The sequence below is a fragment of the Cinclus cinclus genome, chromosome 5, assembly GCF_963662255.1.
Source record: "Cinclus cinclus chromosome 5, bCinCin1.1, whole genome shotgun sequence".
Classification (NCBI taxonomy): Eukaryota; Metazoa; Chordata; class Aves; order Passeriformes; family Cinclidae; genus Cinclus; species Cinclus cinclus.
In genome coordinates this window covers 57,539,519-57,563,125 of record NC_085050.1, presented here as the reverse complement: position 1 = coordinate 57,563,125, position 23,607 = coordinate 57,539,519, and the positions used below count along the sequence as shown (strand labels likewise).

Sequence of the window (23,607 nt, the reverse complement as noted above, 5' to 3'; positions counted from 1 at the left end):
TCCCTGATTAGATTTTGAATTATACTTTTGTTCCTTTGCACTTTGTGTTATTTATGGAGAAGGTCTCTTTTACATTGCATTAATAGAAGTAAAGAAAGTGTTTCCTTTGAGCTGATGTCCATTGCTTGGTTGCTGACACGCATCATTCTGTAATTAAAAACTACCAATAAATTAGAATAAACCATAATATTATTTTATCATGGTGGCAGGGGATGTTAGAGGAAAGTGGAATTACAGTGAAGGAGGATACCTAGTCCTCCTATTAGCCAAGCTCAGTTGTTGCAAAAGTTGATTGCTTAAAGCAATTAATTTCTCTGCTCTGCAATGCAAATGAAGCAGTCTGGTTTTGAAGAGCTGGATTTAGTCAATGTCTGAAATTAATCAAGAACAAAGAACTAAGTTTGCATTAGCAAAGAGTGCAGCAACAATCTAACTTTCTCTGGTATTGGCAAGTAATACTTGATGTATAAACCACTGCTGATTATTTATCTAAAATTAAAGGGTGAGAGTTACAAAGAGCCTCAATAGCATTTAGTAATCTCTGAGAGCCTATTGTTGTTACTGCATTTATTAATTTCTTCCCTGCAGCAGTCAGAAGAAAATTTTAACCCAAACTGTTCATTCTGGAGCTACACGAAGCGTACAATGACAGGGTATTGGTCCACCCAGGGCTGTCGCCTGCTGACAACTAACAAGACACACACCACGTGCTCCTGCAACCATCTCACCAATTTTGCAGTCCTGATGGCACATGTGGAAGTTAAGGTAGGCATTGCAGATTCTCAGGCTGCCAATGCACTGGGCAGGAAAAGTGGTCAGTGTGTGACACCATTTTGTTACCACTAATGGAGCCGAGTAGGGACGTTGCTGTGTGACAGTAATTCTGAAAGTAGAAACCATCTGGTGTCAGTCTTCCTTCTGCTCTGTGGTGAAACAGGAAGTAGTCACACCAACACAAAGGCTGTCTTAGGCTCATAGCGTGGGCAGTTCTGAGCTGGGGTTGGTAAGGTTTAGCTGTTGCCATATCCTTTTCTGACTGGTGCAGGACATCTCCTGGCTGGGTTCTTTCTCATCAGGTCCTCCCTGTGCCACTAGGGAGTAGTGAGCTGGGGGGACAGAAGTGTGCAGTCTGCCTCATGGGGTGCAGGTTGGGTGCCCTGCTGGCAGCAGCTGCAGATACACTGCCACATGTGTTGGTGTGAGGGGCGTGTGTGGAGTCAACAGTGTTTTCCTCCTTCCAGCTAGGGGGAAAATATATTGTCAGAGTGTGACACATGAGAGGGAAGCTTCTGATACCATCCTGTAGACTGGGCATCCACTTGTACTGAGGCCAGTACATGACCAGCTGGTTCCCTTGCTGCATTTATATCCATGGTGTAAATCTGGCTTTCCACATGACTAACGCCACTCGAACAAAAGAAGTTAATACTGAAAGTAGATGTTCCTCATGGTAGCAGTGATTTTGGGAGTGAAGCACACATTTGGGATTTTACTCAAGAACAGGAGAATGGTTGAGATGGTCCTCCATTTCCTGAACTGCCTTGGCTGTCTTTGGTTGAGAACAGTCTAAACTGCTGGAGAAAGAAGAGAAGGTCTTGATGCCCAAAAGATTTTGGCCTAGTCATTTTCTTCATTGTGGTATGTCCATTTAATGTGTCTGGTACAGCAGCAAAATACAGAGCTCTTAGCTAGATTTGGAACTGGCATCTTCCATGCAGGCAGAACTTTTCAGAATCACTTCCATGGCCAGCGTAACCACCAAAGCTATTATGGTTTTTAAACTGTTTCTTCTCAAGTAGTCTTCCAGTGTCACTGCTTTGTGTATCTTTGTTCCATTTAATCTGAAGAGGAATGTGAAGAGCTACAATAAAATATATATTAAATAAGCATCATGCATGACAAAAGCTCTGCAAAAAAAGAAATGGGAGTCTAGGAGCACATTTCCCACAACAGCTGCGTCCAGCTGAGTGGAGCAGGATATACCTGTTGCTCCTGCAAGTTGTGGTAATGACTTTATTCTGCAGAAGTCATTTCTAGTCCAGGAAACTTGTCATTAAATGTATGTGGCTTTGTCCTGGGAGATGCCTGAAGAAAGAACCTATTCAGACCACATATTTACAGGTTAATGGCATTCTGCAGTCCAGGTCTGGTTTTGCCAGTTTCCTACAACTGCTTGAATTTTCATAAGAGATGGGTGTTTGGCTCATTATCACGCACCTGGAATTAACAGATATGCCTGAGTTGCTGAAGTCAGAGGCTGCAGCTGGGAAATACAGGTAGTGATCCACTCCACTGGTGTGAACGGGATGATCCCTACCACATGGTGCAGATACAGCCCAGTGCTCAGCAAGCCTCTTCTCAAATTGCAAATAGGTCAGCCTTGTCTGCACTTGCCATCCAAACCTTGTGAGACAAGCAGAGCTGCTGTTACCTCATCTTGCAGGAAGAGTATGTAGGACCCTTCCTCCATGTTCACCCAGCAGGCTGGAAAGAGCTGCATCTGGAAGCTTCCTGAGTACCAAGCCAGTGTGCTATTAGCTAGTGGCTGTTTCTGGGTGTTAACAAGTGCCCTCAAGACTTTCAGGTCATGTTTTATCATTTGGCTGCAATCAAAGTACCATTGCTGTAAGAGCCAAATTGGCTCCACTTTGTTGACTCTGATACAACCAGACAGCTTCCTGGCATGTCCACTTCAGTGATCATCCTGGCCTGAGGGCAAAGGCAGGGCAGGGCTTCCTCCCACATAATACAGACACATATTTCAGATATAAATATGCAAACATTCACAATGCATGCCACCAGCTGTTTGTCACCTTGCTCTTCCTGGTGACACTGTCTCGCTCCATGGTGGACCTGACCGTGTGGCTCTTGGCATAGAAGGTGGCTTGTATGACATTCCTTATGCTACTGTAATCAGTTGATTTTAAAATCTTGGCAGCACAATACCTGCTGGTTTGAAAAAGTGGAGGTTTAACAACAAATGGGGGTTGTTGTCATTCATTGATTTATGCTAACTGCCCATAGATATGCTTTTGAGCCATTATTTTCTCTTGTGTCTGGTTCAAAAAGGCATTCCTTGGTTATTCCAAGTGTTCTTGGAGGTGGATTGATCCTTGGGGAAATGATGCTGTGTGCTTCTGCAAGACCTCTTAGACCAGTGTTCTGGCAATGACCAGGATCTCTAAAAAGGACTGTTGTACTTTAATATTCTGGGAGTTTTGCAACAGAAGCAATTTCCTCCCGTGATTGAGATTTGTAGTTTCCTGACTTCAGTTGTTTGAATTTTTGGATCCATAGGGAACATCCTTTGGTGTAAGGAGTATCCGTATCCACAGCACCCTGCCTTATGAGACTGAGCACTGAGCATCATGGGAAGCAGACATCATAGTTCTGCTCCTTAATCAAAGCCAGCGCCAATTTGATAAGTGTCACATCTGCTCATGAATGATCTCCCTGCCTGGTAACATGGTATGAGGGCGTTTTCTCCAGAGGGGACCTCGGTGGCTGCTCTGTGAAAAGTTCTAGGCTAAGGTTTAATTATTAGCAGAGTATGTGTAGCAAGGTGGAGCTGGAAGGTAGCACCGCTGAGGAGAGGTGATTGATGGCCATCTGGCTCTCCAGCATGAAAAAGCAATATGTCTTTGTCCAAAGGGACAGAAAATGCCACCAGCTGACCAGCAGGGATTTATTTGTGTGCTTGAAGAGTAGAAGTTGCTGGGATCAATTCTGGTCTGACTAGGACAGTACCTGATTAAGAGGAGAATTTAATTTGAAGATGCTTTCTGCCTGTTAAAGTAAGTTGGGCTCAGAGTTTCTTACTCACCTGCTGGGCTAAAATAACAGTGTCCAAGACCAAGAGCTGGCCATCCACACAAGCAGGATGCATAACTACTGGGAAGAGCAGTGGACCCTCACCTGTAGGTCCCCCTCCAGCCACTGTCTATAAAAATGTGGTGGTTCTCATGCTGTGGAACAAAGCCCATTGTTAAATAAGCCATCCTACCTATGTAATTGCTGTAGAATTATTCAGAATTTACAAGTTGTTTTTTATAAGCTTGTGCTTTGCATCATACTAATTATAGCAGATGCATCTTAAATGTATCATGGGAAAATTATGCAGCCAGAAAACAAGTTCAGAGCTGGTGGGAAAATGCAATTAAAAAAAACACCCAAACCAGAATAAGCAAAGATACCCCCCGGGTAGATAAATGTTGCTTATCAGTATGTAGTCAGTGCCAGATCTTAGTCTTCCTTTTTAAATACAAATAGAAAGGAGGAAAAAAAGGAAAGGTGTTTTGACTGTTGAAACTCATAGGACAGTTTCAGGTGTTTTTCTTTGCCACAAAACATGTTACACTGTGCTAATTATTTGGGGAGTGGAAGCATAAGGCCAGCTAAGAAGAGAAAGGGATAAAATATATGAAGTATAAGCAGAATGCAGCAGTCCATTGCCTAAAGCAGTACAGGAGCAACTTGGAGTTATTGCAGGCTGATCTTGTGTGTTTTAAGTTTCATGTGCAAGTCACATAGCTCACACCGGCAAAAAACTTTATCCAGAAACTCACATTTCTGGCAGCTTGGCTGGGTGGATGGCTACACTGAGTTTTGCACAACTGCTGTACTTTGTTTCTTGGGTTGGAGATGCCACGTGAGCAATAAGAGCTGCCTAAATCCAGCCATCATGGGACAGCAGGGTGATGGATGCCATTATTATTCCTAAGACTCACCTCCTCTCCACGACCAGATGTCACCTCAGCTGCCTCTCAGTTGCAATGGGGTTGGTGAGCACAGTGGCAATAGTGGGCTCTTTCCACACACTGTATGTGCAGTAGTGTCTGTGACACATGGTGAGGTGAGGTCTGTACCCATTTCTCTGTGTACACCTGCCCCCATACAGCTTTGTTCTGGCCATGGGTGCTTCTAGGACTTAGAATGGCTGCTGCTTCTGGCAGTTGCTGGAAGGCCACTGCATTTCTGGGGAGAAGCTTGTGGGAGAGAGTTCTCCTGGGAGGCCTTTATCTTGCTGAGAAAGGCAGAAGAGGAGGAAGCTTATCTGTATTACCCATGCAGAATATGAAGGCAGCTTTGTGGACTAAAGCAAGAGAGAAAAGTTGACTAAACCACCTTGCAGGAATGCTCAGGGATCTCAGTTTTATTGTGAATGGCCAAAGTTAGAAGACAGTAATGTTGCACAGGGGCTTCAGGTGGGAATTTTGCTCTCATTATTCCTGGGTTAGGACCTGATGGTGCCAGTGATGACATCACCTTTGCAGAGTCCAGAGTAGATGCATTCCAGGCCCATAGGTGCTGTATTCACAGTGGAGCACAGCTGCCTATCTCCCTTGGTGCATCCTTAGGGAAGATTGAGAGGATGGGTGCTAAAGCAAAGGGATCCCCCAGCTCATATTCCTCTTGGCCACAGAAGGGGAAAAGCTCTCTTAAAACCTCTCATGCTTTCATAGCCACAGCAGGTGATGCCTTTTGCCAGCTCGGATGCACTTCAGGAATCCTTGGGGTTTCCTCCCAGTCCATGTACCCCTGCTGGTGCTTTTGACACATCTACAAAACCATCTGCGTCTTCAGTAGCCCTTTGCACATAGTCACAAAGCATTACAGCCAGGTCATAGCAGTAAATCCTCTCTCACTGCCAGAGATGGGGGAAAAAGGGTAGAGAGACCTTGCATGGCCCCAACGAGCTACAAATCCAAGCAGCATCAGCAATGCGCAGAAGTTCAAACCTGTCCCACTTGGGTCTCTGCCCAGCCCAGCGCTCTGCCAGCTCCCACCAGGCACCGAGTGGTCATATTTGAGCTAGTTGATGACATTCTGCTTTTATTTACTGCTTGCTTATTCTTCCACCCCCAAAGATATTACTTCTGCCATTCCTGGAGGGACAGATTAGGCAAAAGAATGTGTCCTTTGCTGCTGGCAGCTTGGTTTGGCTGCTGTTTTCTTCTACTGATGTTTTTAATAAGGGAGGAAATGGCTGTTCATCTCAGGGAGAGCCATTCTGTCATACACTGACGTTCCCTGGGATTTGTTTTTATTAGCTCAGCCCTGGTGTACAGGCACTGCCAGAGCTGCTCATTGATTTTCCCAGCCTGGATAATATCAGGACTGCTCACCCTGCTGTGGTTGCTACCAGTGCTCCTGTAACTCCTGCACAAAATCCCTATCAGCAATCTCCTCTTACTGCTCTTGGCCCCACTGGAACAAAACTAAGTCTTTATTCCAAAGCCATAGGCATCTCCTTTTGCTGGGCTTTAGGTTGGGTTCATACCTAAATCATAAATGTAAAACATACTTAGTATAGAAGCCCTGTCACTGAAGTGTGTTGTTTCATTTTTTTTCTATTACTCAATTAGTTGTTCCTGTGCTGAAAATAATCTGTGTGTCAGCTTATTCTGTGAACTGAGTGTACCTTAGTGGTAACAAACCTCAGTGTCTTGCATGCTGTGCCATGTAGCACCAGTCTGGAGAGCCATGGTGCATTGGGAAAGGAGTTTTTGGTTGATGCTGTTGGGAAATTGTCTCTTGGACTTACATCTGGTATTTTTCATGGGCTCTTCTGGTTGCCCAAGTATTTGGGAAGATCATTGAGAAGCAAGAGGTGACTGTAGTCCGTACACTGGTGGTCTCAGATGTATGTTGCATGCTTTAGAGACTCTAGGGCTTTCATTGTGCTGGAAAGGTATCTCAGGGATCTTCTGGGAATGGCAGATCCCAGAGGGTCATGATCAGTGGCACAGAGTCCAGTTGGACCTGAGCAGGAAGATCAGACCAGACAACTCCACTGGTGGTCCTTTCCAACCTTCACCATGCTGTGATTCAGCAGTTGGCAGGCACATCAAAGCTGTTTTGTCCTCAGTCAAGGAGTTTTGAACAGTGCTGGACAGTGTAAAGAGAAGATTTTCTCTTCTTGCAGTTTTCTGTGGTTAAGAGACCAGGCTTGAAGGCTGAGACCTACATACAAAATCCTGGTGTGCACTGTATCATATTTAACCCTGGAACTCCATGTACCAACTGTGTAAGCCAGGTTGTGCTGCTCCTTGTTTGTCACACAGCGATCAGGTGATGGCAAGGACAAGCTCTTGGCATTGGGAGAGGTTGCCACTATTGTTCCTTTCCCCATATTATTCTGATTGCTGTACCAGAGTAAGTAATTTACCAGTTTCAGTCTCCAGCAAAAAGCAAGTTGCCTTTTGTTGTACTTGCTGGTGTACAAGCTCTGGATGTGCCTGCCCTGAGGGAGCAGTTGGTACTGCCATGGGAAGGATGCCAGTGTTTATCAAATCTTCCCTGATCCTTTGGCTCTGCAGTAGCACCTGAAATTGGGCATCCCAAATAGGCTGGAGTGTACCCAGCCTTTAAAATTCAGCTCACTTCTTCTTGTGGACTTTACTAGAAAAGCTACAAATTCATATTTTTTCCCCCGGGGTGTTTTTAAACTGCTCTTGTTCCCAGTTTATTGTTATTATTCCTTTCTGTTTGTTCTTCTGTAAGCTTGTTGAGTTTGAGGAGGGAGTTTGTAATTATATGGAGAAGTTGTTTTTATGGTTGTTTCCCAGCACTCCAGGGATAAGTGTTATGTACATAAAATCATTATCATCTTTACCATTAATATTAAAAAGAAAAGCAGTAAGAGTGATGATAATAATAATACTAATAGTAATAATAATAATACAGCAATGAAGCATGTTTATTGCTAAGCGTGGTGAGCTTCTTGGGCAGGTAGGCCTTCCCTGAAGAAGACAAAGAACCTAGATGGTAGGATCCCTCTACAAGAGCAAAACCACCTGTAATTCCTGCATCATGTCTAAAATTCAGCAGAATCGTGCTATTGTGATAAGAGGTGCAGCAGCTGGGACCTGCGAGACTTACCTTAGCTACGGGGAGAAACCCTTGGAGAATTTTCCCTGCGCCATGGTAAATTTGTCTTCAGATGGATGAATCTGGCCACATCTGGGTAGGGTGCATACATCTGTTCAAAGTCTGCCTAGTTTCTTTCTCCCTGCATCCACCTTCATTAGCTGCCTCGTCCTGTTGCCCAGCCCAAGAGCTCTTAGTCCATTCAGCCTGGCAGGCCAGTCTAATCAGATGAAGGTTTGTTCAGGGAGATGTTCTCCTGCCGTTCCCCTGCAGCCTCAGTCAAAAGAAAGAATGATTTGCAAGGTGCAAGGTTTGCATTAACATTTTTCCGCAGAGTTAAGAGGGATGGATGGGCTGGAAGGACGCTGAGATAAAGCAATGTGCAGCTGCCAGGGAAATTATGTGCTTCATCTTGTCAGGTTTCTGGGCGCTGCTGGATGAGCTGGCTGGAATAGGCATTTCTGTCATGAGCCACAGAAAGCACAAAATGATTTCTTGTCTCCCTGTTGGACTTGTGACCTCTAGTTCTTTAGGTATTGGAAATAGTCGGAAAGAGATACAAGGAGCCCTCCATCTCTCCACCTCCAAGTCTTCCTGGAAACAAAACTTTCAGCATGGAAGGGATGGAGCAGGGAATCACTCCCCATCTTTCATTATCATTTGATGCCCATCACTCATGCTGGTAAAGCCAAAGAGCTGGAAGGTTTGAGATGTTTCTTGTGGGTGCCACCATAGAGTGTATATCGGGAAAGGCCTGACATTTGATACGGCTTTATCACTGGCAAGCAAGACAAACAAAATGGATAAATTAACCACCTTTTCCCTCCATCTGTCATAAGCTTTTATCCCATGGAGAGAAGAATGTTTCCACTTTGCCCTGGCTTTCTCAAGTGTGATACTATTGTATCTGCCAGCCTACATAACACCCAAGTCATTGAAATGCCAGAAATGGTGGAGAATGTGATAACCATTTATAACACAACCTGGTGGACCACAAAGCTGGGCTTTGAGCTGCTCTGGTCTTTGTGAAATGTCCTCAGAGATTTCCAGTCAGTCTTTTTCCCAGCTCATTGATTCTAACCGCTTACACCCAAGCAGTCATCTCGTGATTCACCATGTATTTCTCATGTTTTATTTGCATTTCACTAAGTAATGATATCTATAATTTCACCACATCTGGTGGAAGCTCGGTGGTTACAGGCAAATTTTACAGCCTGAATAAGGAAGCAGGTGGTGGGGATAATCTCACCAGGAGGGTCTCATCACATGCCTCCTCTTTCTGTGAGGGACATGCAGTGTAAGCTCAGGAGCAATGCAGCAGTGTTTTGTCAGCAGAGCCAAGGCTCACCTATCCTGCTTCTCACAAAACTTTGTTGCCTAGCTTTGCACTGGCTTTATTTGCATGGCTTTGAAGTATATCCATGTTGAAAGTTCATCACAGGGAATCAGTGACTTAAAATCACTGTTCTGTTACAGTTTAAAAGCAAATTCGTGTTAAAAAGCTTTTTTTTTTTTTTTTTTTTTCTGGGTAATGTTCTTGGGATCAATCTGACTTCCCAGGAGTTCTAAAATATAACTCCAGGGTTTGAAAAAGAAAAATCAAACTTCCTTTCTCCTTCCCTTGTGGAAAAAGAAAAAAAAAATTAAGCAACCTCTTTCTTTCTAAAGCCTCCAAGCTCATACATCTCTGAACATTTAAAGAGAGTCTTTTTTCACTGTTGGCAAATGGTTGTAATAGGCTTGTAGTTGTTGGACATGATGTTGTTAGCATGAAATGTTTTTTTACACTCGAATCACTCTGTTCAATGGTTCTTTATACAGTGTGTCCAGGCACTCCTCTGCCATGCTTGTGCAAGATTGAGCTGCACACAAGACCAGCCCTGATATCTCAGTATTTTCATCAACAGCACTATGTTTTTGCAAGGGTTTGGGGTTTGAGTCTGTTCAGGGCCCCCTGCAGCTTGCAAGATGCTTTGGAGTCTGTGTTTCAGGTTGCAGCTTTCTTGCTGCAGGGTTCAAGTTTAGGTCCATTTAATCTTTTTGGTACTGATGCCTTGTGTCATAAACAACCTTACTCTTTGTCTGGGATGCATTTGAAGTCATGCATCATGCAGCTGATGAGATTTTTTTGTTTTACCTTCAGCATAGTGATGCAGTCCACGACCTTCTCCTGGACTTCATCACATGGGTTGGCATCCTGCTTTCACTAGTCTGCCTCCTGATCTGCATCTTCACCTTCTGCTTCTTCCGTGGGCTGCAGAGCGACCGCAACACGATTCACAAGAATTTGTGCATCAGCCTCTTCGTGGCAGAGCTCCTCTTCCTCATCGGTATCAACCGGACTGACCAGCCGGTAGGAGGCAAATCCCTTTCTGCTTCTGTCACGGGCTCTTGTCTCAGTGCATCTGCCGTGTCTGACCAGTGAGAAACATTCCAGCACTATCTTCATTCCATGCACGAGTCCTTGCAGGGCTGGACCCCCAGCTGATATCTGTGACCCACATGCTGATGCCTGCTGTGATTTCAGGGGCTGTACGCGTGTTGCTTGTCAGTAATGTGTGTGTATGTTTAATAAGCAGGTTGTAAAAAGGAACTTATACTATGTACATCTTCATGTGTTTATTTGCCTGATTGTTTATGTGCCTACCTTTGTATATTTTAATATCATTTATATATGCAAACATGTGTCTATTTTAAAACCATTCACACATGTTTTCCAAGTGGAAAAAAGTTTTCCTTTGGAGAGGGAGGAACACTCTCATTTTTATTAAGCCTCCAAGTAAGAGTACTCCTGACTGTTGCATTAATTAATCATGGTACAAACACCTTCCCTTGCTCTTTTCAATCCTCACACAGATTGCCTGTGCCGTCTTTGCTGCCCTCCTGCACTTCTTCTTCCTGGCAGCTTTCACCTGGATGTTCCTGGAGGGGGTGCAGCTCTACATCATGCTGGTGGAGGTTTTTGAGAGCGAGCACTCGCGGAGGAAGTATTTCTATTTGGTGGGGTACGGCATGCCTGCACTGATAGTGGCTGTGTCAGCAGCGGTGGACTACCGGAGCTACGGCACAGACAAAGTGTGAGTGACCTTGGCATTGCTTGGAGCTGCTCAGTAGAGATGGGAACGGGGGCAACAAATGGATGTGAGGAGCCCGGAGGATTTGTTCAGGCAGAGCTCAGGCAGAAGGCATGCCTTTGCCTTATCTCTGCGTTTCTTGCAGGGCAAATTCCCCACTATGAAATGATTTGCAAAGGTATTTTCTAGGGAAGTCACTTGAGGGAAAATTTGTCACATCTTTGCATAACATCAGCAGAGGTGACTGTCCTGAGTCTCAGTTGGGTACTCTATCATCAAGGTCCTCCTTCTCAAACCGAAGAGTATTTCTTATTTGGATGAAGATGCTGCTTTCTTCCTCTTTTTTTAAACTGTTCTGTCAAATCAACAGAGCCCACAGGCAAGATAGGTGGTGACTGTGGAGTGCATTAGGCTCTTTGCAAATCAGAACAGCTATATCATTTATCATTATGAATATTCGTGAGTGTTTTCAACATTGCTGAAGCTGGTATGAAAGCACAAGTTAGGTTTTCATGCAGCACCTTCTAATGGAAATCAAGGGGAAGATTGAGCCTTTGATTCTCTTTGCCATTTTTGCTACAATAGGATTAACAATGTGTTTTTATTGACCTTTTTTTTTTCTTCCCTTGTCAGTCTGCCTTTCCAGTCTCACTTTAACTGAGTTAAGGGCTCAGTATGAGGCATATGTAGCAATGAGCCAGTGGTGGTTCTGAAACTCTTTTTTAGCATAGATTGGGTCAATCCATGGCAGCATTTGATCTTCTGTTAGGTTTAACTGCAGATTTTTTTGCCTGAAACCTTAGTATATATGAACCTTTATTACTTGAAAAAGCAGATCTGTAGAGCATTGGAGTTGCTCATGATCCATTACCATGCCAGCAGGCAGGCTTGGATCCCCAGATGGATATTTGTGTTGTGTTCTTCCAATGAGTAAGATAGCAGTGATCTGAATTTGTATAAATGTCAGGGAAAGGAAAGGAAAGGAAAGGAAAGGAAAGGAAAGGAAAGGAAAGGAAAGGAAAGGAAAGGAAAGGAAAGGAAAGGAAAGGAAAGGAAAGGAAAGGAAAGGAAAGGAAAGGAAAGGAAAGGAAAGGAAAGGAAAGGAAAGGAAAGGAAAGGAAAGGAAAGGAAAGGAAAGGAAAGGAAAGGAAAGGAAAGGAAAGGAAAGGAAGGGAAAGGAAAGGAAAGGAAAGGAAAGGAAAGGAAAGGAAAGGAAAGGAAAGGAAAGGAGAAAGGGGAAAGGGGAAAGGGCCCACACAGATAAGGGTAGGAGGGTATAAGTTTTTAAGGATCTCTACTAATTTCTCCAAAATAGTTTTGACTGATTTTTACTGGCCTAGAGGGCAAAGAATAAGCAACACAACAGCCGATTTCCATTTTTGAAGATTTTCCATCAGTTGCCACCTGCTTTCTGCCCCAACAAGCTCTTCTACTCACTCTCCCCTCTTAAGCTTTATGTAAGCACCTATTGAATCAGGTATGGAAACAGTTTGCCTTGTCCCTTTAGACAAATTTATTCTTAACTGTGGTGTTTCTGTGGCGGACAAAGCTCCTCACAGTGGCCTGCATCGGGCATTCAAACATATTCCAGCTGTCTGGAAAGTCAGTTCCTGCATATCTGCCATTGCTGGAGCACTGTCCTAACCTGTCCAGTTTGCAGTGTAGTGTTTGTGGCTACTTTCCACACTGTTCACCCTTTGGCTTTTGCAAACAGTTCTTGGGTGTGCAAATGTTTCCATGGCATGGAAGGTACAGGCAGAATGTTTGGCTGAAATTCACTGAAGGCGAGCACTTTGCTATCTTGGCATTGAAGAGGCAGCAGTCCTGTGTGTGTGCCAGTAAAATATGTCTCCCTCCCCACAGCACAAAGTGGTATTTTTAATGATTAAACATGTATATATAATATTTTGCAAATAAATATTTACAGATATTTGCAAATCTAAAATATTTATTTATAGCTTTTAATTCCAGAATGCACAATTTTATCACGTTCTCATAGAGGAAAATAAAAACCATACAATATGTTTTGTATAACTATCATGCTCCATCTGGTTGATGGATGATGATGTATTTTTCAGTATAATATTATTAGAAGGGTAGAACTGATTAGAATTTGTAGTGAACTATATGCCAGGCATACATAATTTGATTGCAAGAAGTTACTTGGTTTTGCCAGGTTTTGTAAAACATTCTCTGGAATATATTACTTGCCTCCCTCCATTATTTACTGCATTTGTTTAAGCAGGACTCATGGAGCTGTTAGTGTTATTTGTTTTTTGCCTGGCATTTGGTGCCACCATTCATACATCTCAGAATGACTTGCTTAAGCACTCAGTGCAGGGTTTTCTTGATTTCATTTTCCTTTCTAAATCCAACCCTCCTGTAACACACACCCAGATTACATAGCCAGGAACAGGCAGTTGTTCCAACCTCTGTTGCTTTACTCATCACTTGGTGCTTGTGATTTTCTGAAGTGTCCTGTGTCCTAGTATTCATATTGGCATTTTAGAGTAGCTGCTCCATTAAGATACTCTTATACACTTAATTATTTTAGGGATAGGGATTGATCCTTTTACTGCCTTTTTTTGTTTGTTTGTTTTAGGGCAGTTTAAAACCCTTCTATTAGGAGATTAATTTGCTTTTATGACTAAGCAGCACAGTGATTCCCTTAAAAGACCATCCCATTCAGGCTAGCTCAACTGTGTTTGAGCTGGTCCTTATCTGCTCTTTTTCCCCAGATAAATCAGAAACGTTGCATCTCACCTTATTCTGGTTGTAATCTCTAAAGTAAAGATGAAAAGCAGGAAGCCCCACTGTGGTTCCCCCACATTGCCAAAGAGATTTTGGCAATGCTCTCATGAACTTCCAAGTGACCATTTCTTACAGGCCATATCTTCAACTTCTGGGTCTTAAATGGCCACATCATAAGTTTTGCTGCAAAGAAAGAAGATACTGGGATTGTACTTAAAAAAATTAATTAAAGATACATCATTTGCCTTATACTGTGTGTTGATCAAATCCATTTGTCTCCTCAGTGGATATGATGTCAAGGGTCATGGTGGGCAATGCTGCAGAACGCAAAGAAAATAGTATAGAAAATAGTATTTTCCATTTGTATTTAGTGTTTGAAAATAATTTGCATCTAAAATTCAGTAAAAGCTCAATTATGGCTTTAGCAGCCTTTGAGAGAACTCATGCTAGAAGCAGGCCATCCCAAATCAGCAGCAAGAAGCTATTCCATATTTCCATACTTTCCTGGGTTTCATATCAAAGCCTCTTACAAATTACAGAGGAAAGCAGCTACCCTTTAAGTGGTTCAATATATTTTAGAAAACGCACTTGTAGGTATATTCATCCACTGGTGATCAAATCCATCATGGCAGGGATCTCTCTTTTGTTTCTCCCCCCTTCTTCCCCCCTTTTGGAATGCTATAAAGCAGGGTATACACAGTAAGCAATCCAGCTGTCAGAAAGCAAAATGAAAGCCCTGTGTATGTACACAGCCTCCGAGTCCATCAGCCAGGCGCCGACATTTCATGCATGTAAATGCTGCTCAGAAAATAGCTTCTAACAATGTGGTCTGTCTTGGGTGGCTCCACTGAACTTGTTTTATTTGCAGTGCTGCTGCCAGTGTTTGGAGGAGGAAGCGTGAGCTGTGTGGATGCTGAACTCCATTAAGCAGAACCTATATTGCACCCTTGAAAGGCATGTCTGGTGCATACATATCCCATTACTGCACCCTGACAGGGAGGCTGTACAGCCACATGAAACAGACTGCTGAGCTCCCATGAACAACATGATATGTTTAGGGCTCTTCAAATTTTATGGTCTAATGGCAGCTAATGATTGTTTATTGGTTATATTTAATGCGCACCAGGGATAGTTTAGTATTTGATTTCTCTTCATGCAGAAAATAGAGTAAACTCTTTGTAGTCTTTATTACTTGGGCAAAGCTTTAGGTGAATATTGTGAGTTGCCACTGTGGAAAAGGAGGAAATTAAAAAGTAAAGGAGAGCAGCGCCATGGAGCTTGTCACAAGAACTGAATGCATTGGGGTGACTCCTAGAAGAAACAGTGGGGTTTTGAGCAGTATTCCCTGCATAGACACATTTCCTGATAATCCTTTGGCTCTCACTGAGCCCTGAAGGAGCTTGTTTGCTTAATGGCAGCTCAGCCTAAACTTGTAACGTGGCAAGTCCGTGCTCACAGCACAGCTGCGCGTGGAGGGTCACAAGTAACTCGGCAGCCCAAGATTAGCAGCTCTGGGAAGTGAGTTGCCTGATTGCTTCCTTGTTTTGAGGAGCTCGTTTATGCAGCTCATTGTGCGTGTGGGTTTTTGTCTTCTAAGGCAAGAAAAACTCAGTGTGGTACTTGTCTGATTAGCAATTTACAGTTCCACAACGCAGTTGGCGGGATGCCTGTGTTTTTATGTTTTGGTCTTAATTTGCATTTTTAATGAGGTATGACTTAAACAGGTTCAAAGTTTCATCTCTTCCTGATGACCACCAAATACCCCAGCATTTTTTTAAGACCCCCCCCCCCCCCCCCCAAGACTGAATATCATACACGGTTTCATAGAAAGGCAAATTTTCTATTCAAACAAATAAAAAATGACATTGCATTCTTTGAAGTGTGCAGAGAGACATAAAAAAAGCCTTCTGTGTTTTTCACAAGCTGTGCTCCAGCTTAGGTGAAGCCATCTCTCCTAGGGCTCCTTTTGCTCCATGCCTAGCCTCCACTTACCCTGGTGGCAGGACCTGGTTCCTCTGCTGTTTCTCATCCACAGCATCCATCTCTTGTCACTCAGTTGTTTTCTACAGCTGAAGAGACAGATATTTTACGGGAGTGGAGTGGAAAATTTCATTCTTTTTGCTGTCTGGAAAAGGAACCAGTTGCTTTGCTCTTCTTTGCTGAGCCTGGCACAGCTTTTTGCTCATTCATTGTATTTCAGCTTTCCCTGGTTTTCCCCACATCCCAATCTATATGCATTCAAAACCAGCTGCACCAGATGTTACTGTAGGGTGGTCACCATGCTTCAAGAAGTAAAGAGAGGGTTTATGCATTTCTTCTTCCCCAGACTTTCCAAGAGCCGGTTGGTCACTCTCTATGCTGAAGGAAAACCAAGTTGATGGTGACTAAAATACAAGGTTTCCAACACCTGAGCAGCAGGGGCTGGGGGTTGTTTTGAGTGTTAAACTGTCACAAAAAAAAAAAAGGTTCAAAATATTTTCATTAAAAAAAAAAGTAAAACTCCCACAACCCTCTGAGTCCTCTCCCACACACCAGCACTCATTATCAGTAGAAAAAAGTGATAGGGCTGCGTATTCTGTGATTTATATGCAGCAGCTGAGGCATAAACACTAGTTACTCATTTTTCCTGAGGGGGAAGGGGTAGGTATAAAGTCTGAAATGCCGTGTAAATATGTGAGTTGCTGCTATGCGGACGTCCTAGTTTAGGAATGGGGGAGGCACTTTTTACAGGGACTTCATTATCCTTGAAACCTCTGTTCCTTTGTCAAATCTAGTTGCAATTGGGCGACATTTCAGATGTTATTATGGGTGATACACAGATGTCATGATCACATAAACCTTTTCCTATAGGGAATCAGACTCAAGTAGTTTCAAGTCACTCATGTTGTTCCATTACCAGCTGCATCTAAATCACCTTGAACTTCAGCAGCCACAGAGGAAACAAGATTTCCCAGCAATCACTCTGGAAGCCTCTGTTTGCCTCTCACATTAAGATTTTGATGCTATCACATGAAGATTCTGGATGAGCAGCTGCAGAGGCAGTTCAGGAATGACAGTCACGGAAGTGACAGTATTTTAATTTGTGACAAACAGCATTATGAGTGTGTGTATATATATATATGTATATCAATACATCTCCAACACTGATGAGACCTGAAATTTATATGGTCAGGGAGGGAAGTGAGAAGTTTTCTCTGCGTATTTATTCATATCTTGGCTTCTCCCAGTCACAGAGGTTCAGGGCATGTTTTATTCTCTTGTCAGGCATCTCCTGGTGATCATCTCCAGTGGGGCTGCTGGCACAGACCTTTCTGCCCATTGCAAAGTCCATTGGAAGGGAAAAAACATTAGGCACTTACACTAGAGCTGTCATTTGTGAGAACTGCTGTCTCCATCACCATGATAAATTCATATATACAGTTCCTGTCACTTGCCTAATCATGAAATTTCATCGGATGTTTAGTATAAGAGTGGTTTTATGGTTTCTCAGTCCTTTGTGTATAAGTCGAACTGTGATTTGCAGCATTGCAAAGATGTCAAGATATTATTATTTTAAACATCACGTGAAACTTTCTTGGAATTTACATTCGTCTGTCTTGTAACAAGTCACTTCCATTTTATCTTCCTGTCGCCTGGAATGAACTAGGAATGGAAATGTAATTTCCCAGGGGCCTTAAAAAATGTGGGGAGTATTAAATGCGGTTGAAATTAAGCGATTAATAATTTAGTTTTAGGCCATGAATCAACTTCTTGTGATAGCACAGACCATATGCAACCCTGGAAACATTAGTGGAAACAAAACACTCAGGAGGTTCAGGGAAATAAAACATTTTAAAGGGGAGGTTTCTGAACCTAATTAAACCCCAGCCTTCTGTTATCCAAATCATACTTCCTATTAGCACCAAAGTTTCTCTGATGTACTTGCTGGAGAAATGTCATCTCGCTTGACAGCTGACAGACAGCTTGCATTGCATCAGAGCTGGAGAGCAAAGAGGAGCACAAAGCAAAGAAGAAGCTCTGTGGATGTTCATCAGACCCCTTCCTTAAAAAACCCCATGGTTTAAGGACTTTTTCCAACAGATGCAGAAAGCCTTAGCAAATAGGCCTTGTGCCATTTTCCTCCTGCTTCCTCTAGAGGTAATTATCTTACTCCATCAATAGCGCTGTCAGAAATTGGGCACATAATTCAGCATTTAAATGAACAAGCAATGTAATATTTCCTGTCTCCCACCGGCGTGTTTTGCAGCTCACATTCTTCTCTGTCACTCGCTCACTCTTGATGTATGTCCTGGGTGCAGTCCTTGAATGCCTTCTTTCCCCTGTGTTTCATTACAGATGTTGGCTCCGGCTTGACACCTACTTCATTTGGAGCTTTATAGGACCGGCGACCTTGATAATTATGGTAAGAACTCCTAATTAACTACTCCATCTCTCAGGTCAAGAAATAAAACTTTTGCTGTCCCTTTTCTCTGTATCTTTAATTTACACAGATTAATTTGAGGAAGGCATGTTCTTCTTTGACCCCACCTGGCATAGCAATTAGACCCTCATTATGAGAGGCTCTTGGCATTGCAAAATACTTGATCAAAATGGACCAGGGAGCTTCAGAATGAGTACTTGCAGGGTTTGGTTTCTACCACTGGACATTTAGAAGTGCAAAACTGTTCTGAAGCTATTCACTGCTTCCACCCTTTTTGAATTCCAGAGTGAAGTTTTGCAATGGTATTGCAAAAACAAAAAACAAACAAACAAACAAAAGAAAGGAAATCTGGAAGCAGGGGAGGGGGGGAGAATGAAGAAAAGTCCAAACTGAAAAATAAGTTTGAGGGTTTTTCCTAACCAGCAGAAGTTGAAATTTGTGTGACTTCATGTTTAACACATTGCCAGTATATCAGCTAACACAGCAACAAGGTAGAGAACCCAACTTTAGAGACAGCTGGAGTTTTCTTATACTTTAATCGCTACAATATGGCTTAAATAAACCATCCTTTGTTTTGACTAGACTACAGTTTGGCTAGCACAGAAAAACAGGCACTCTCACCTCAATGCAGACATTGTCTCTGCTTCTGCTTCTCCTGCAACTTGGGAGCCATTTCAGCAGCCTTCCACATCAGGAAAGGGGCCATGCCACCAACTAAAACTCTTGGGGTTTTTTTTCCCTTAAGCAATTAATTCATAAAAAGATATCTTCCCTTTTTAATTATGTCTCAAATCCTAGGCTGGGATTTTGGGAAACTCCTTTCCAGGAATTGACCGCCTTGTGAACACTGAGGCATTGAAACACCATACTATCTTTTACAGAACAAATCAAACCCATTTTCCTTTTTGTTTTTCAGCTTTGCATTGTGCTAAGCATCAGTTGTGATTTCCCCAGCCATCTGCCCCATTACAATGTGTTTAAAAGGTGTATTCACAGCAAAAGGTGCTTTTATGCTTCATTACAGTAGGGGTGGCTAAGTAAGATGCTAGGAGTGACTTTTCATGACTGTGCACCTCTCAAACACAGGAAAACACCCTTACAGCAAGTATTTTAATTTTCCATAATCCTGTTTGAAGCACTACAGTTGAGGCTAGCACCAGCCTTGTATCAGCAGTGCCACAGCTCTGGTAAGGCTGTGGCATCACCAGTCCTGTAATCTACAGGCCAGGTCACCTTATAAAATGCTTAGAAATTTTCTGTTGATTCAGTCACTATTAAGCTGTACTGTGAGCTAATTTCCTACAGTAACCCATCTGTTACAGAGAAGGAGCTGACTTTCTCCCCATCATGTGCTGTGTCACATAATCCTTTTTTTTTTTTTCTTCCCCCTCCATTGCAGCTTAATGTCATCTTCCTTGGGATTGCTCTCTATAAAATGTTTCATCATACTGCCATACTGAAACCTGAATCTGGATGTCTTGACAATATCAAGTAAGTGGTTTTTCTCTGCCTGTTTCTGTCTTTTGCTGTTTATTCCCTCATTCCTCTGAGGAGCGAAACAGGGGAGCCAACTCTGCCAGCAGCAGTGCAAACCAGGGATAATACCTTGGGCTGTGGCACTGCAGAGTGATTTCTAAAAGATGCCAAGTGGCTAATGATGAAGCACTATACTGGAATTTGGCTGCCATTGTTGGCATTTTCCATTCAATTTTTGCAAAGCTACATTTTCTGTCCTTGAAGCAGGTAACCTTCTAGTCTATGTAAAGGAAATTGTGCCCAATAATTACCAGCTAATTATTGCAGTCTCTACAGGGAAGGTGTTGAAACTGTTGATTATTACTACTTCTGTGTGCTCTGAGGGCGGCTGCCTTACTTGTTTTCTGTTTGTTTTGGCCCCTGACAGATTCCATGACCCAAATTCTCCCCCAGAGTCTGATTGCTTTCAGCAAAGTTATGGAGGATTTGCCTGGAGGTGCCCACATCAGCGGGTGGATGTGCTTGCCAGCCAAAGCATGTTTTGTCCTTGTACTGGGTTAACATCTGAGCCTGGGCATCTTACTGTCTAGCAAGCTGCTTCATTATATTGATGGAGTATTAGTCTCTGTCAGTGCCTGTTTATTCAACTACCTCTGGCTTTAATTACTCTCTTCAAAAACACAAGCGAGATTTCAGGTGCAGTGCATTATAAGACTTGGAGCCTGCTAATTAATAAAACCATCTAATGAGCTTCAGGAGGAGGAAATTGTTGGGAGTCAGGGCTTTACTGCTCACCCAGGAAGGGAGAGTGTGGTGCAATGTGCCCAGAAGTGGGTTCTGTTCTTTTTCATGGTAGGAGAGGGAGAAGAGGCATAAGGGGAGCTCGTTAGAGGATGTCTGAATTGCACAGTTGCAAGGCAGCTCTCAGCAAGGCTGTTGTTCTTACTGCTGAGCTGCTCGTGTCATACAGCTTTCATTTAAACCAGGTCATGCCCCTCCCAAAAACTTTCTCAGCAGGCAAGGTTTGCAGCACCATTGGTGTGCTATGACCTGGCATGGTCCTTTGGGTGAAGTTTTAGTTTCTTATGTGCAGCTTCTCCCTCGAGGGTTGGGAGGAAAGGGAACTGGAGTCTGCACCAATGCAGGAGACCCCAGTGAAATCAAAAACCCTCAGAGCCCTCGTTCACCGAGGTTGTGGAGAGTCTGCTTTGCAGGGAGCCTCAATTTCTCCTGTCATTGCTCTGCTATGAAATGAAATTAGAAGAGCAATCCCTCCTAGATGTCCAGGATTGATCCCAGAAAGGTATTCTGTCATTAGGTCTTGGATGAGGCATTAAAGTCGTGGTACATTTAATAACATTTATTAATATGGCTACTTGTCATGTGTTAGTGCTATGACACTGCTTGCTAAGAACAGTCTCTCTAAGGTTACCCACACAAAATCATCTTACAGTATGGCATTTAAATTAAAAACTGGGAAGAAGAAAACAACAAAACCCTTATAGTTAAAGCAGAAATAATAAATGCCTACTGAATAATCTTCTTGAGCTAATCTCTAGTATCTTTGTTTAAAATGCCAGGAATTTATACAACCAGTTGCATCAGTTACAATGTCATTGTAAAATATTTTATAGGTTCTTTGGCAGATGAGTGTTTATTCCTGATTTGACTTCATTAAAACGTTTTGAAAACACAGGCAATTAAAATACTTTTAAGTATGTTGCTGATACTCTTCCAAATGTGTTGCTTCATTACAAATTACTTTTTATGCTTGAGAAAATAAGAGCAACATAACATAAGCTCAGGAAGACCCCAGGCTCACTCTAGGAAGTTTATCAAACCAAGCATTTCAGAACAGACTTGATTGTAATTTCTGAATACCTAAGCAGGACATCATTACGTCTGTAAATCCAAGACATGTGTTGTCTCAGTGTTGGATGTGCTTGAGTTAGGAGGAAGTGCAGATTTGTAACAGTGAGGGGAATTCACCTTGGAGGGAGGTTTCCTAGGGAAGCAAGGGGCTTGCAATCTCTAGAAAACTTTTTGTTAAGGTCATAGTTGTCTTCTAGATGCGATCATAGTCTTGTTGCAGGTAAGACTGTGGTCTTCCTGCATAGTCATTGGTTCTAAATCAGTTGCAAAATGTGGATATGTTATAGCAGCTCTGGAATAAAAAGCCACAGAACATGTTATTTCACAGGGGACCACAAAGATCCTTTCTGAGCTGCCCTCCCTGGGTCTACAGGGTTAGTTAAAAAGGCACCCAGGTTCCCAGAGCCTTGTGTCTTGTTGTATCAGTTTAAATTTAATGAAACAAACCTAACCAAGGGCCTGCATTGGAGGGCCCCTTGCTGCCATCTGCATGTGACAGCTTTACAGCACATGGAGAGCTGAATGAGAGTTTATTCTCCCAGCTCATTTCCTAGCATTACTCTGTGCTGAAGCTCTCGCAACATAAATCCTGAGCCTGTTTAACAACAGCAAAATACTTGATTCCCTATGGCAACGTAAAAATAAAGGCCATAAAATATTTTAATAGGCTGTTAATAAGCGCCCCTGCAATCTGGTCCTTGCCTATGTCACTTTAAAGGTTAGAAATACATTATGAAGTATAGAAAATAGAGAGCCAAATAACTCCACTTAAATTAATGAACTTGATAAGGGATCAGGTGTCACCTGGGATACCTTTAATTACTGCACCAACAGAAAAGCCATTCAAAGGGCAGTGCCTGAACCAGATGTTGTGTGGCTGATAGATTTGTAGGCACTGTGCAAAGTTGTAAAAATAAACTTCCCTAACCTTCAGGAACAGTCCCTGGATTATTGTGCCAGCATGGGAGATTCTGACATTCCTGCAGTGGGGCACTGGTTACCCAGGGGTTGCCCAGCAAGAGATTTGATGAATACAGAGCAGGTTTATTTTTGTCCTTGTTAACTTTTCTGGCTTAGCCCAGCACTTTCAAGAGGGAAGTAGGGTAACCACATATGTGGGTCCTTCCCCCTGTGCCAGTGGCATCCTCCCTGGATGACAGGTTGGTGCTGAAGCTGATTCAGTGGGTTGTGCCCACTGAGACAGCACAATTCATGCTGTAGTCCTGCTTTTGAGGCATGTAGCCAGGAAAAGATGTGAGTCTGTGTATGTGGGATATGTTGTTCAGAGCTGCAAGTTTCTGTGCCTGCCACTAATGCCAAGAAGGCATTGGCTTCCATTTCATAAGAGGTACCATCCCCAAAAGTAGCATGCTTTTACCTAGGCCCTTATGAAAGAATTCTGTTTGGTGTCTTCCTTCAGTATATTTGCACAGAAATTTTAAGGATTCATCCAGAGTGGGGATCTCTTCTTCCCTTTAAAGATCTCTTTAATATAAAGTGACACAGACAAGAATACCCGAACAGCTGCCTGGTATGTGTAACTTCTCACCATGCCTCCCCAAATGCAAGCTGGAAGGGTTTTTCCTTCCCAGCCTTTTACAATGGCTTTTTCTGGGTGCTTGAAGTCCGTTGTGGCCATTGCTCTTTCATGTGTGTGTGGCTTGTTGGCAAAGACAGGTGAGCAGGGATGGACAGAGAGGAGCATTGTTTAGTCCTCGGCAGCTCTGTCCACATCGCACGTATCTCACTCCTGGCCCATCTGAGGCTAAAAGTAGGATGCAAAGGGTGCACAAAAAGGCTTTTGAGCACAAACTAATTTACTGTCAACAAATGTACCCAGAAAAGTGTTGTTTTGGAAGATTGATTCCCCCAGCCCTTACGGGCTTGCAGGGAAGGCACGTCTTCCAAGCCAGGGACTACGTAAGCTTTTTGGATGGCAAAAGCCTGCTGTGCTGCTTGCACCTGTAGCCTTATGAGGTGGAGACTGTAGGCATATCAGCACAGTATTGATGCACTCTTGATAGCAGATGGCTCCTCATGAGGATATGTTACCAGCTGGAATTCTTTAGAGCAGCTGTGAGGCTGTTTTACCGGAGGTTGCTGCTGTGTGGAGTGATTTCTGGAGCTGAGCGGCTCAGAGTCTCT

At 43.1% G+C, this 23,607-nt stretch overlaps 1 protein-coding gene across 17 annotated transcripts in view; it reads left to right on the top strand.

Moving 5' to 3' along the window:
* ADGRL3 (adhesion G protein-coupled receptor L3) overlaps positions 1 to 23,607 on the top strand; it is a 250,473-nt gene that overhangs the window by 186,772 nt on the left and 40,094 nt on the right. For 16 of the 17 annotated variants that reach the window (XM_062493019.1, XM_062493032.1, XM_062493028.1 and 13 more), the window contains 5 exons: positions 589 to 765; positions 10,013 to 10,222; positions 10,726 to 10,946; positions 18,030 to 18,096; positions 19,514 to 19,605. In XM_062493019.1, the coding sequence (XP_062349003.1) occupies positions 589 to 765; positions 10,013 to 10,222; positions 10,726 to 10,946; positions 18,030 to 18,096; positions 19,514 to 19,605 (767 nt within the window). The remainder of the gene's footprint in view (positions 1 to 588; positions 766 to 10,012; positions 10,223 to 10,725; positions 10,947 to 18,029; positions 18,097 to 19,513; positions 19,606 to 23,607) is intronic. The other variant, XM_062493033.1, reaches the window with a different exon arrangement.